General features: G+C 40.1%; 2 protein-coding genes across 2 annotated transcripts in view; one reads left to right on the forward strand and one right to left on the reverse strand.

Annotated features, from left to right (window-relative positions):
• Positions 1–5204: 5204 nt before the first annotated feature.
• On the reverse strand, positions 5205–7524 carry LOC102213485 (protein FAM72A). The gene is made up of 4 exons (XM_005739452.2): positions 6928–7524; positions 6601–6678; positions 5898–6022; positions 5205–5793 (listed from the first exon to the last, which is right to left on the reverse strand). The coding sequence occupies exons 1-4, from the start codon at positions 7077–7079 to the stop codon at positions 5699–5701; spliced, it is 450 nt and encodes a 149-aa protein (XP_005739509.1). The 5' UTR covers positions 7080–7524; the 3' UTR covers positions 5205–5698.
• A 652-nt stretch (positions 7525–8176) lies between these two features.
• srgap2 (SLIT-ROBO Rho GTPase activating protein 2) overlaps positions 8177–13557 on the forward strand; it is a 56218-nt gene continuing 50837 nt past the window's right edge. The window contains exon 1 of the mRNA XM_005739455.2: positions 8177–8746. Coding sequence (XP_005739512.1) covers positions 8680–8746 — 67 coding nt within the window. The 5' untranslated portion in view covers positions 8177–8679. The remainder of the gene's footprint in view (positions 8747–13557) is intronic.

Genomic DNA, 13557 nt, shown 5'->3' on the forward strand with positions numbered 1-13557 from the left:
CTAGCCCGTTTTCCTGTAAACCTGGTTCTGCCTGATTAACCAGCTCAGCTGACACTTAGGCAAAGACAGAATATTGGATTTAATTTATCCACTATTTTTCTAAGAAATGAGACTACGCACTATTCATTTGCCCTGCTACACATTCATTCAGTCTTACAGATACCTGGAAGCTCTCCTGAAAAACTGGTCTCCCTTTGACTACTTTGTACTTCAAAAGTACAACAATGGTTTAGCAGATGGAGTCAAATTTAGATGCAACCTAACATTTGGACCTGTGGTGACATCTATGGTGGAGTTGTTTAAATTGCAGATAAGAATCGACAGCTTGAAACATTCTGCGAAGCAATGCAAGATAAACTCAAAGAAAGGGCAGACGCTGTGTGGGCATGGGCTGTAATGTATGCAGTTGCTACAAAAACATGTGAAAACAGGGCAAGGCACAAGAATCAGATATTTATATATTTTTTTTCTCTTTTTTTCACTACCTGAGTTGCCCAGTACTTGTCCCAACAGCAACAAAGAATGCTTCATATGAAGGCATGCAAAAACAAATTCCAAAACTTCAGGCAGACCGTTCCAGAAAAGAAGTGAGTCCCTCTGTGCTCTTGTGGAAGTTTACAGTTGCACACCCTGTACTACTAAAAACTGCAGACGAAAGGAGTTTTCCTTATTCCAGATATGCTCTCTTACTTGTATTCTTTCAAGGCAAATACTCTTTCTCTTTGTAGTTAAGATGTCTACTGGCATGCTTCTCCATCTTCTGGCGTAGTATCCCCATCACTGAAAAGAGCTCTCCTTACACTGTAAACTTTCCAAACAAAGGCTTTCTCCTTGACCTGTCTGTGGAGGAGATTTCACAGACTTCACAGGTAATAATAGGTGGAAAAAAATATTCTTTAGTTTCATGTTAGTTATGAATTTCATACCTTTGCACTGAGGTATAACATAAAACACAGCATTCAGATTTCGTATTGTGCTTGTTAAATAAAATAATTCACAGTCAAAACACAATTTGCTTTCCTCGTGATTATACAGGTTTTTGGGGGGTAAAAATATGCCATCGGTACAAGCGCGCTGACACCATCAAATGTATTCTAAGAATTAAGACTAAATCAACAAAGCAAATTATTAATTACAATAATTCGTTTTTAATTACTTTTTGTTACAAAATGATCAAATTTAGTTACAGGTGATATTTCTTTTCTCATTTTTATGCAGTATTCAAGGTGTCGTGTCAGGTTGCATCCATATCCACAGCATGTCTCCAAAGTAAACAGCCTGTAGCATATTAACCCTCCTGCTGTCTTGAAGATATCCTCCTTTAATAATTTAATATTTAATAATAATTTGGAATGACACCAACTTATCTTGCTCTTCGCTTTTTTTCTGTCATTCACTTTAAAGATGGGGAAGCGCTCTGTTATGCACACATGGTGATGAACTTTGTGATTTGTGCCCATAGTTAAATATTCATTTGACAAATTCATTATCATAATCATGATAATCATATCAGCTGTGTGGATTGAAGAGACTTGGGGGATAGTGTTTTGATGATTATGATGATGAACATAGAAGAACAAGTACAATATTCCACTTTATAAAATTAATTATATTACGCCTTTTTTTTCACTATTGCAAAAGTCTTTTTCTCTGGTTTTAATGTGCACCAGTGTTTTAAAGGGTAATTCAAGACGGGCTCGTACTAAATGATTTGTGAGTTTGTCAAAACATTCTGTAATAGAGCTCAAGTGAACAGACCATGAAATACCTTTTATATGATAAATTTATGAGATAAAAAGCGGGATTAAAAATTCTGGCTGAAGCAGCCGGGATAGCGTTGGGGTCTGTTGTCAGCAAATTAAAAATATGTGAAGAACTTGCAAGTCTTCCCTATAATTAAATGATACTCCAGGGATGCGGAGGATTTACGGAATATAAAACAGAGCAGAACGCTTTTTCTGGATCCTAACTGGGGTGTTCAGAGACATGGGATGGATTCCTGGCTCAATAAGATTAAAATGTGAAATGATAAAGCCAGTGGAGTCATCTGCTTAATTTGACAGAACAAATAAATAAGTAAAAGATGGGGTAAATAGCACAGTTGTTGCCGATTTGTCGGCTGCACATCCATTATGTGACTCTCCCTTTCCACCACATCCCAAAGGTGCTCAGTTGGATTGAAATCTGGACACTCTGGAGGCTGTTTGTGCAAAATGAACGCATTGTCATATTAAGAATCTAGTCTGAGATGATATGAGATTTGTGACGCTGCATGTTATCCTACAGAAAGAAGCAATCAGACGATTTGTACAAAAACAAAAGACATCATCAGCAATAATGCTCAGTTGGTGCCAAGTAGTCCAAAATACTCCAAAAACATATCCCCCACAGTGACTCTACCATCGGAATTTTGCAGCAGAAATCAAGACTCATTAGACCAGAGAATGTTTCGCCAGTCTTCTATTGTCCTATACTGGTGAGCACGTGGGATTTGTAGCTCATTTCCTGTTCTTAGCTGATGGAAGTGGCACCTGATGTGGTGTTCTGCTGCTGTAGCTATATCCTCTTCTGCATACCTCGGTTGTAACAACAGATCATTTGAGTTACTGTTGTCTAATATTCAGACAAGATCCCTGTGCCAACAACAGTCACTCCATATGCAAAGTCACTTGTATCACCTTTCTTTACTGATGCTCAGTTTGAACATGGTGCATTGAGTTGCTGTCTGTCTTGGCTAAACAGATGCTTGCATTTGCAGTTGAGCAGTATCTCTAATAAAGTGTCCACTTGTTATATACTCAAAAAAACTGACAACAAAAAAAAAGTTTGGGGCAAATGAGAAACTTTGGAAAAAAAAAAAAAAAACTTTATTAATTTAACAAGCATACAAAACAACAAATCATTTTCTTCAAACTATCAATGCAGTTTCAGTGCAATTCCAAAATATACATTTTCAGCAGGGCATGTTAATCAAAGTTATTCACATCCAGACACAGCCATTTAAATAGTTCTTCTGATTATCATTTGACAATTGTCCTAGCCAGAGGAAGCTCACGAGTAATACCTTCTTGAGGTAAAACTGCACACATTCAGTCTTTAAATGTACAAAACAAAGCACTACACAATTAAATATTAAATACAGAAACAGAAACATAAGTACTACAGCACAAAACAAAACAAGCAGTTGTAAACAAATTTTGTAAACAAAAAAACCCCCAAAGTAAGTATGTGGTGATAGATATTTGGTTTGTGGATATAATAAATACCTAGCTGATGCACTGTATGGTATCCACACAGACAGTATTTGGTGTGAAAGTGTGACAGACTGTCAGTTATAATTTTTAAAAGGTGATAGATGTGGAAAATACAGAAAAAGTTTCCTCGTTTATGGGTGTATTTCCACAACTAAAGGCTATAGCATAGACAAACAGAGGCCAGTTAAACATTTAAAAAAGCTGCTTCCTTTCTTCTCCTCTTCCTTCACCTAAAAAGTGGGACATTCAACATTTGCTCATTTTTTTCCTTTTTTAAAATAATGTTCACCGGCAACACAGGAAGTTGTCAATCACCCACAGAAACATTGTTACTTTAAGACAGGATCATAGTATTAGCAGGGCACAGCAGTGAAACAATAACAAGAGCTTAAGGATGGCACTGTGAAAAAGAGGCTTTGAGTTGAGTCTGTTGTGAATGGAGGATTTTGTAGCTTGCTGAGTAAATGGCCTGGTCACTCAGTGATGACAGGTTAATATACAGCAACAGCCCAGAGGTTACAGTTTAACAGAGGTTCATTTCAGTAAGGCTAAAATATTCAATTTTGGGAGCTTTGTAGCACTGGTTTAAGCATCATTTCAAACAGCTCACAAAAAAAAAGTCAAAGGCTTTTCTATAAATCAGGCGCCACATGAAGTAATTATCTTTCTAGACTAGGAGGCAACCTGTAAGTTAAACACTGATATGTCCCATGATTCTTTGGAGTTCACTTTTTCCATCTCCTCAGTTGCTACAGGTATGCTGCTACATAAAAAGTGAACAGTTGTGCAACAGAAACAGAGCTACGACACTCGCATTCATTTGAGCTCATGTTTTCACGATCTTGCTTCATGATCGGCATCCTTTTTTTAAATTGTCACAAATGTAAGCATTTGTTTATATTGAGCTATTTATTGTTTGAGCTCTGGGTGAATACTCCACAGGCTTGTGTGAAAGCACAACCCATTCATAGGTTAGTAAGTTAGTAAGGAACACTGCTACAGTCAGACTCGGCTGGGTGTTAAACACTTAAATGCTGCTATCACAAGTGCAGCAAACACTATGTCAGCATCTCAAAATCCACCAATGACAGAAGAGCAGATTGTAAGGTAACCTAAATTAAATATGCCCTTTACGACCAAGGAACATAAATAGATACATCACTCTGTAATTGTGCTATTTCTTCAATATGAGGGATTCAAAAAGAACTCAAAGTTTCAGTTAGCGCCTTTTCATTAATTTGACAGCATCTGAGCATGTTAAGCTTTGTGCCTGAGCACCCCGATAACTTTTAAGCAAAAGTCGTGACAGTAATTTTTCCGGGTAGAAAAAATTTGTGTCACATTCGACATGGCGTAAATCTGAATGCATGCCTCTGCTGCATCTGTGCGAGTTGAGTATCTCACGAGTTGATCCCAATAAGACAGAAAAGCTTTTTTCTTTACGCGTCAATAGCTGCTGCCAATAATTCGACATATCACTCAAAATATTACAAACACACGTTTGTCTCTTTGTCAGTCCCCTTAGTATATCTTAATAAAACCTCGAGGAACATGAACGTAAAAGTCACCCATGTCTGAAGAACAGAATGCTGTCACTTTAACATTTTAATGTCCCATATCTGAAAAGGCCTCCAGAGATTAAAAGATTACCGTTAATAGAAGTTTTACTTATTACAGCACATTCAACATAAAGATAAGTGCTATTAAAAAAAAAGGATATAGGTAAATTTCAGACCTCCTACCCAGAAAAATCTGATGGTGTTAATGGTGTGAAAAAGCAAAGCATTCACTGGTATGTACCATTAATTAATCACACCACACCCAACTTTTCATAAGGCTGATCAAAACAATGAGCTCTGAAAAGCAGAACACACTAGATTATGGAGTGTAGCTGTCTGTTATTTTCAATTTAATTCAGCTGCATGTTTTGTTTTTGTTAAAATAATAGCACACAAATGTACAAAAATGAGAGAAAGACTGAAAAGAATGTGTGAATGTGCGTGTCTGTGCTTTTAACAGTGAAAAGTGATCAGGAAAGGCATGGTCACAGGTTAAAGGGTAATTAAAACACTCAATTACGAGCACCAAAAGCTTCCCCTGTACCGCTCTCTTTGGGTTTAAACCTTCCAGTATTTACAGCCACACCCCAAATCACTAATGTCAAGGCAGGTGTTCTCTGCCAGCTTATAGTGGGAAAACACCTGCTGTGACACCACTTTTTTTTTCCAGGTAGGGTCATAAGTGAACAATGGTTTAATCTTTCAGCCCACACAGAGTAGTACAGCAGGATTGCTGGTCCCATGTAACTGGGTGTTCATTTACCCTTTTGGTTCCTCTTCTTTTGTCTCATCCCAGCATGGATTATACACTTTTTTTTCTTTTTTTAAAATCTCCACCTCTCAAAAGCTGGCACTCCAGGTCTCTCACATTGTCCATATCCCACTCTACCTAATACACTCCTCCTCTGATGGGCTTTCTGATTCTTCATTCTCGCTGTCATCTAGCTCGGGAAGATCTCCCCAAAGGAGCAGATTAAGGCCTGCAGACACATGTGAAGGGGACTTATGAAGTCTTATGTACACATCTCATGGACTATGCAATTGCATAGCATTTCAGTTTTATCAAAGGTGAGTTTATACTGACCTGTTGAATCCAGTCTGTTGAGAGTAGAAACAGCATCGCTATTGAACATCCAGAAGTGGCCGTTGTTACAGGAGAGCAGGCAGGGTTTGCAGGGGGCTACAACGTGATAGCCCACAACATTTCCACTAAAAGAGGGAGGGAGCGAGGATAAAGAAGAAACGTGAGTCAGCTATTTGCTGGGGGCACTTCTGAAAAGTGCCAACACTACTAGTGAGTTTCCATTATCTAACACATGTTTGTGTTTGCCCTGCGTACAATAACAAAAGCCCATGAACACAAATGAAACTCTATAAAGGTTCACTGTTTACTGTACTGTGCTGTAAATATGATTTAAAATTAATATGTGCAGACATAACTGGCAATGGCTTTAATATTTATTTAACTGACATTTTTAAGTAAAAACAAGTATTTTCCAGTATCATTTGATCACTTGTGCTAAAGTGTATACAAGTGATATTGTGCTAAAGTGTATAAATTGTAATGTTGCTTTTCAAGCACTACCTAATGTTTAGTATAGCAACGGGCTCAAAAATAAAATAATCAGCATATAAACTTACAGTGGACAGGCCCAACAATTTGTACAGATATGTGTACATATGCAACTACCTGTTTGTTGTCCTTCTTATGAATATCAACAGATTATGTTTCCAAAGTAAACACTGCAAAGACGAAAAGGAATAATATAATATAATATAATATATACCATTTGAGACATGCGATGTCTCTCAGTTTGCATTTACAGCTTTCAGTGGAGTAGCAGCTGGCCACAAAGTCAACAGTTCTGCGGGGAGGGTTCGTGCAAGGAGACACAAACACACCCATTAAAGGACAAAAAAAAAAAAAAACACACACTTAATTTATATTGTCATACAACAAACCCTATTAATTATAACGGCAGCTTGGCCAGAGCATTGTGTATCTCCTCCAATCGGTTAAGCAGACAGACATCACTTTGCCACAGTTTTGCCACTTGCCTTGGAAACCGACATAAACAAAAACTAGCAGCACTACTAAGAAAATTAGCTCTTACCTATTGGGAGGTATGTCAGTGGAAAACAGCTCGACCTCGGTGTCTGCAAGAAGCACTGCCTTCATGCCTCTCGTGCAGAGCAGGCTGTCACAAAATATGCAGTTCACCTGGGTCACACACTTGTTTTTAAAATTAGCGTTTGAAGTAGACATTGTTGTTTTGCTAAATGCGGACTTCGCCCTTTTTTTCACGTTCTTTCTGCCTCCGGACAGCAAACGCAGAAAGGGAAAAAAGAACCAGACACTGAGAATTCTCACTAACCGTTCACTTCGGTTTAATAAAGCTGTAAATTAACTTTGCAAGCGTCAACGCTAGCTCCAATGCCCTTGTGCAAACGTTAGCCTTTCCTAACGATATAACGGAAGGCAGCTAACGTTAGCTTGTGAAACGAACATACGAAGGGATATATATATATATATATTCTCGCGAAACCCGCTCTATATGTATAAAACAAGCTGTACTGTTAATTAATCCACGATATCGATGAACAACTGGCCTGTTTTCACGGCTTACTGGGCATCCATTCATGTACTTAACAGCTAACTAAATAGCTGTCAGCTTTGTTTACAACTTCCTGGTATTTAACGGGACTTCCTTAAACTATCTTTAAAAGACCCTATACGCTATTTTGATTGGATGTACACTTTATAGTAACCAACGCTATTGGTCAAATTCATTACGGATTCTGAATGCGATTGGGTAAAAATTCAACTTGACGAACCCTGATTCAAAATTCTGAAAAAAGCTGATTGGTGGACTTGAATGTCGTTCACGTGTGACCGTTTGACCAATCGTGGTGGAGTGGTAGGTATGAGGCGGGGTCGTAGTTTAGCCAGTGTAAAAGAAAAAGAAAGTTGACGTAGTAATAGGCTGAAGATGGAATGCATTTTAATATATGTATACAGGTATTCTGTTCTTATAAAAGCTGAATTTATGAAGGAATGTATGTATGTATTCACAACTAGCGTGTTACAGTTTAAGGGTTAGAATTTATATGCATTTACGCTAATGTTCATAGCTAAATAAAGCACGAGGCTCTCTTCAGCCACATTTGCAGTGACCTGCTCCTAAATAGGTGTTCCTCTACCAACACATTTAAACTAAGCTCACCTAGGCAAATAAATACCCGTCGGTCCTGCAGCATGCAAGCTAAAGGCTTGCTGTAGCAGATGTAGTTGTATGTACTCGTGAATGTGTGCATCCATGCCTGTCCTGCGCACTGGGGGCTGACCAGCAGCCAGCCCCTCCATCTCTCCACTTGGTTTCCTCTTTCGCACTTCAGGAGGTGGGTGGTGGAAGAGAGGGTAGCACTTTAGTTTAGACAAGCATACGGGCAGCAGTGAGATCGAGATTCGCTCGGGGCAAGTAACAAAAGAAAAAAACTTTCCAAAGTGCTGAGTAAGAAGTTAATCGGGTTTTTTTTCGTAAAGGGAATGACTCTCCTTTCTCATGAAGCTGTTGGCACCATTACTCTTGAGGAGGCGGTGAGGCGCGGCGTCGGGAAGGAGCACACAGCAGCAGCAGCGCCAAACTCACAATGCGCCCTGAGTGAGCAGAGGCAGGGAGACAATACTTATCCACGGGAACACTGAAGAGCTGTAAATATCTCATTTTGGCTGTTTTGTTTCTTTTTTCCTTTTTTGAAAAACCGGCTCCAGATTGACAATCCTTCCATCTACGGCTGATTTGTTGAATTATTAAGAGAAATTTGACTTTACTGCGAGGACAAGTGGTTGATCTCCAAACTCAGCCATGACGTCTCCAGCGAAATTCCGAAAGGACAAGGAGATCGTGGCCGAATATGAGACTCAAGTTAAAGGTAAAACTTTTCAAAGCCCCTCAGATGTTTTCATGCAGCACAACCCGGAGAGATTTAGCGTCAAATCTGTGCTTACTTTACTGCGTGCTGTGTTTGATCTGACTTGGCGTAATGCATCCCATTTTTTCTGTTACCCTCACCTCTCCTATCCTACCAGGCGTAAAGGACAGACTTGCCTTTGCATTTCACCAACCATTCGAGAAGGTTGTCATTGTGCAGACGTGGCGGATCACTTTTTGTGTGTATAAATAATGGCAATCATAAATGGTACATGATGATCAGCGTGCCCCCAAGCGTGTGATCGCTCTCCTTTAAGGCAACGCGCCGATGGCCAACAAAAGGCGAAAGGAAACGCTCACAAATTAGGTGTCGTCCAGATGTGGTCTCACCGCGGCCTCCTATCAAAGCATACGTTAAGGTGATGTGTGTATGTTTGCGTAGAGGACCCACGGGGCTGAGGTTTCGACACTGTACAAGGCAGGGCGTTTTCTTTCCCCTTCTGTCTCCTGCGTGTCTGTGCTGCTGCTGTGCACCGGCACCGCTCGCTCATGCGTTAAACGCAGACTGCAATTAAATGATCGATTTGTGCCCTGGCTTGTTCATCGATCGCAGTTCATCGGTGCAGCTTCTGCCGGTGATCAAGGACACGAGAGGGCTGGGAGAGTAGATTGTAACTGCTAGGAAGGATCGTTTGAGTTGTTAACTAGTCGCTAGCTGATTGTTGTGTTTGTTGATTTTTTTCCCTGTCATCAGGCAGTCACACTGGATCCAGCACCCACTGTCACTCTGAGTGACAGTGGGTGCTTATCAGATCTTGGGGGGTGAGGGGTTGTGTGGTATGTACTTGAGGCTGGAGAGGGAAGGAACAGGCTCAGAGGTACCAGGAAGGGGAGTGGGTGTTACAGCATGTTTGCACTGTTACTGCAGTGCCAGATGACTAGATAAGATGGGCCACTGCTTGGCTTATCCCCCAACACCACCACCACGACTGCTTGATTCTTATTTCCATTTCGAAGAGAAGACACCAGCCCACTTCACGCCCTCGCCTCTTTACTGGCACCTCTCAGCACTCCTCTTCTGCCGAAGAAATTCCCCATGGCGTTCTTTGACAAAGCTTGATAGTCAGTAAGGAACAAAATACTTTTGAAGTGTTATCGGAGATCACAAGGTTGTTAAACTGGAATTACTGGTGTCAATGTACATATGAGTGGCAAACACAAGGAAGAGCGCTCGTCGAGTGTCTCAGTGAGGTGTGGAGCAACGGAAAGCAGACAAAACACACCTTTGATGTCCCCGTTGGCATAGATTTAACAAGTTTATGGAACCTCAGGTCATTGAAGCTAGTCATCCATAAGCTGTTGTTTATTTGAGCAGTTGAACTGAGGTTTATTTTAGACCTCTCAAACCTTTCCTTTCAATATTCTTTATTTTATTTTTCTGACACTAAATCTGCAACAAATCCTGGCAGAGGTTTGATTTGGCGATGCACTAAAACAGGTATTTCTGGCATCTGAACAAAACACCAGAGTAATTCAGGGTAACCTGGCTCACAGTTAACCATTTCTTCCTTCTTTGCTTCATTTGAAAACTTTGGCTGGCACCACAGTGGCATTAGCGCCGTTGTCTCTGTGTCCTTTTAGACCGCTGTTTATGCCCAGCGGCACGTGTAAAGACTTTCTGTCTGTGCTGTTTTGTGGGCACTGTCTGCTGGGTTTGTCAGACTGCGGACTTAATGTTTGCCCATCGACCCTCTGCATTGATTCCTCCTGTCACTTACCTCACTGCTCCCCATCCTATCTAGAAGGAACTGATTATAGGGTAAATCTGTGCATCCTCATATCTATTTGAGGGGTGTGTGTGTGTAGAGATGCATCGAGATGCTGTCTCTTCTGTGACATTCCCAACAGCATGCCTTCACTACAGCCTGTCATTACCCTGTGCGCTGCTGCTAAAGACTCTCTTGTAGAAAGCATCAGGCAGCTCTCACTCTTTTTCTCTCTGTGTTTGCTAACGCGTGTCTGTCTTGTTTCCCAAATCTTCGCTAGATCCGCTCTACAAATTTCAGTCCTGCTAGCCAAGAAGGGCTCATGCGTACCTGCATGACTCTGCTATTATCAGGCAGAAGGGATAGACTTTACATGTCGCAGCCATGCACTGCAGCATCATGGGGAAAATGGATTTAAATCCTCCCCAGATGACATTCATGAAGCGCTGCAGCAAGAGAGGGAGAGGCATGAATGCTCACGCTCTCACTGATGAGTGTGCTTGACAGTGTTTGTCAAGCACACGGTGAATGGATTTCTGCTGATTATTCTGGCTTATTAGCTACTATAAATTTGTGTTTGTGGCCTGTGGTTTATTGTTTCTACAGACTGGTCACACTTCTGCAGTATTGTCATACATACATACACTGATCATCTGTGCCATCATACTGTGTTCTAGCACAGTTGTTACTTGGTGGAAATAGAGATGGTATCCACGTGTTATGTAGTTTTAGTATTCCATGCAACATTAGGCAGTATTGGGCAGAAAAAGATGAAAAATCATCAAAAGCTCTGGTGAGATTTTGAGATTATTTGTCCCCTTTATATGGCTCAGTGTTTTAAAGCTTAAAATACACGCAGTAACTGGTGACTGTTTGACTTTTACAGATGGAAAATACTTGTATTTGACATTATGATTTGTAATGCTCTGTATTCTTTTGATTACCAAAAAATGATGTTGTGACTCGATACCACAGGCACGGCGATGTCAGTGGACGTGGTCACCTCATCTGTTGACAGGGTACCTGGATAAGGTTTTAAATGCACACCGGCGCTCGAATGCTGTCATCTCTTTGTCTTTGTTATTTCACACAGACAGAGTCCCGATATTCTAATATTGGATTCTGGCTGATGAAAGGAATTTTCCTACTTGGTTTGGAAGAGGGTGTGTGTGTGTATATAAGTGCCTGAAGAGAGGCACACACACACACAGACAGACAGATGTGCTGAGAAGTAAAAGACAGACAGAAAGAGAATCAGGAATGGAGAAAGAGGAAGAGAAAATACGACATATTTGCAGAGGGATAGAGAGGTTATGACTTCAGAGTATTGAGTTTTTTGGGAACCAAATAAAAAAAGCTGTGACTATTCACCAGCACTTTAAGTAGATCTTTCTATTGTAATTTTAAAAATCCACACGCGTTTGCAGGCAGGTAAACAAGGGTTAGGGTGAAAGCCTGTAAATGTGTGTCGACCAAACACTAGAGAGCAACTTCCTATATTCCAGTGGCAGCCTTTAATATCAGGAGCAAGAAATATTTTAGTGGAAAATTAAGGTGTGCCGAGTCTTTTAACAGATGTTTCATTTTTCAAATGCGTTTTGGCTCAGCCCTTAAGCAGCTGTCGGTGTTTTACACATCTGGGAATGTTAATAACTATCTGCCTTTGTTGCCACTGATCAATTTTGATTGGCCGTGGTGTTTTTGTGGTTTGCTGAAAAAAAAATACAAAAAGGGTACGAGTGGCCATTCAATTTGACGTCGAACTGAATAACTGTTGCTGAGTTTTAGAGTAAATACTGAGAGACCCATTTAAAGAAACAGTATCCTTACTTTACTTACTTTTCCTAGCAGGCTAATAAGCTCAGTCATCTCTGCAAGTGTGATGTGCGTCTGTCTATGTGTACATATAAACTGCGTGTTTACGGTTGCCAGAGAAACATATGATTTAGGATAAATGGCTGCTTTCACTAGCACACAATAGGAAAGGTGGTGTCACAGCAAGAGGTTTTGTCTGCATGACTGTGGCTCTCTGTCTCTGTTTTATGTGAGGTTCTGTGCTTGGCCTGTATTTCTCTTTGCGACTCCATTGTTGTTGAGTGATGTTTATTTGAAGAGAAGGTGCAGGGACAGTGTGGAGATCTCTGTTTTGTCTTTATCCACGTTAAGGGGCAGAAGGAAAAGTGAAACGACACTTGAAACACTGACCCACTTTTGCAATGGCTTTCATATCAAATGGCTATGAACCAGGAATCAGGGTTAAGCTCTTAACTACTGCTTACTGACCAGTCAAGTTTAGTTGAAGGTCTTATAAACCATAGTAAGACACTGTAGGCCTTTTGGCGAATGTCTCCACCTTTTGGCTGTACTGCAGGAACATCAGGTCTAGACTCTTAAATGGTATGAACTTGCTGGGAAGCCAACATTTCAAACATTTAATTGTTCTATATGTCACATTTATTTTGTGGCATGGCAAGTGGAAAATGGAGAGTTCCAAGTTCTTTAGGCTACTGGACTTTATAAAAGATAGTTAAAGCCTACTTATGGCTTTAAATAATGTTTTCTTCCTCATATCTGTTATTTCAGTTGATAAACTGAGTCTGAAATAGTTATTATGTGTTACAAGAACATGTCTAGGTGTCATATCAGTTTAACAGTAAACAAAATTATAACCTGTTGCTTAATGCCAGGGAAGTGATAGCAATAATCTATTAACTCAGTCTGTGGTTTTTGGTGCTGTTTTCCTCATATTTGTTTAGGATTATAGTTTGCTCTTCTTTTGGCTCCTCATTCCTAGATTCTGAAAACCTGGGTTTACTCATTGACCTTATAACCAGTGTCATTTGACCATTTGGCGTGACTGTAGTTAAGTTTAGTTAAGTCAGATGATGAAAAGATATCCTGGTTGTAGAGCTGGGCGATATGAGATTTTTTCATATCACGATATGTTTTTTTCATTTCAGGCGATAACGATATCTATCACGATATAAGCCAAATAACTATATTTGTAAGATTTAAATGTGCCGTTGCTCACAAGTAAAATGTGAAA

Source organism: Pundamilia nyererei, unplaced genomic scaffold (assembly GCF_000239375.1).
Source record: "Pundamilia nyererei isolate P.nyererei 1_Seehausen unplaced genomic scaffold, PunNye1.0 scaffold00092, whole genome shotgun sequence".
Classification (NCBI taxonomy): domain Eukaryota; kingdom Metazoa; phylum Chordata; class Actinopteri; order Cichliformes; family Cichlidae; genus Pundamilia; species Pundamilia nyererei.

Excerpts from the sequence above, each read along its gene's own strand:
- LOC102213485 (XM_005739452.2), bottom strand. The coding sequence starts at position 7,079 with ATGTCTACTTCAAACGCTAATTTTAAAAACAAGTGTGTGACCCAGGTG. Across the intron at positions 6,023-6,600 it reads GACATCGCATGTCTCAAATG|TGGAAATGTTGTGGGCTATC; the intron begins GTATATATTATA and ends TCCCTCTTTTAG. Across the intron at positions 5,794-5,897 it reads CAACAGACTGGATTCAACAG|GCCTTAATCTGCTCCTTTGG; the intron begins GTCAGTATAAAC and ends ATGTGTCTGCAG.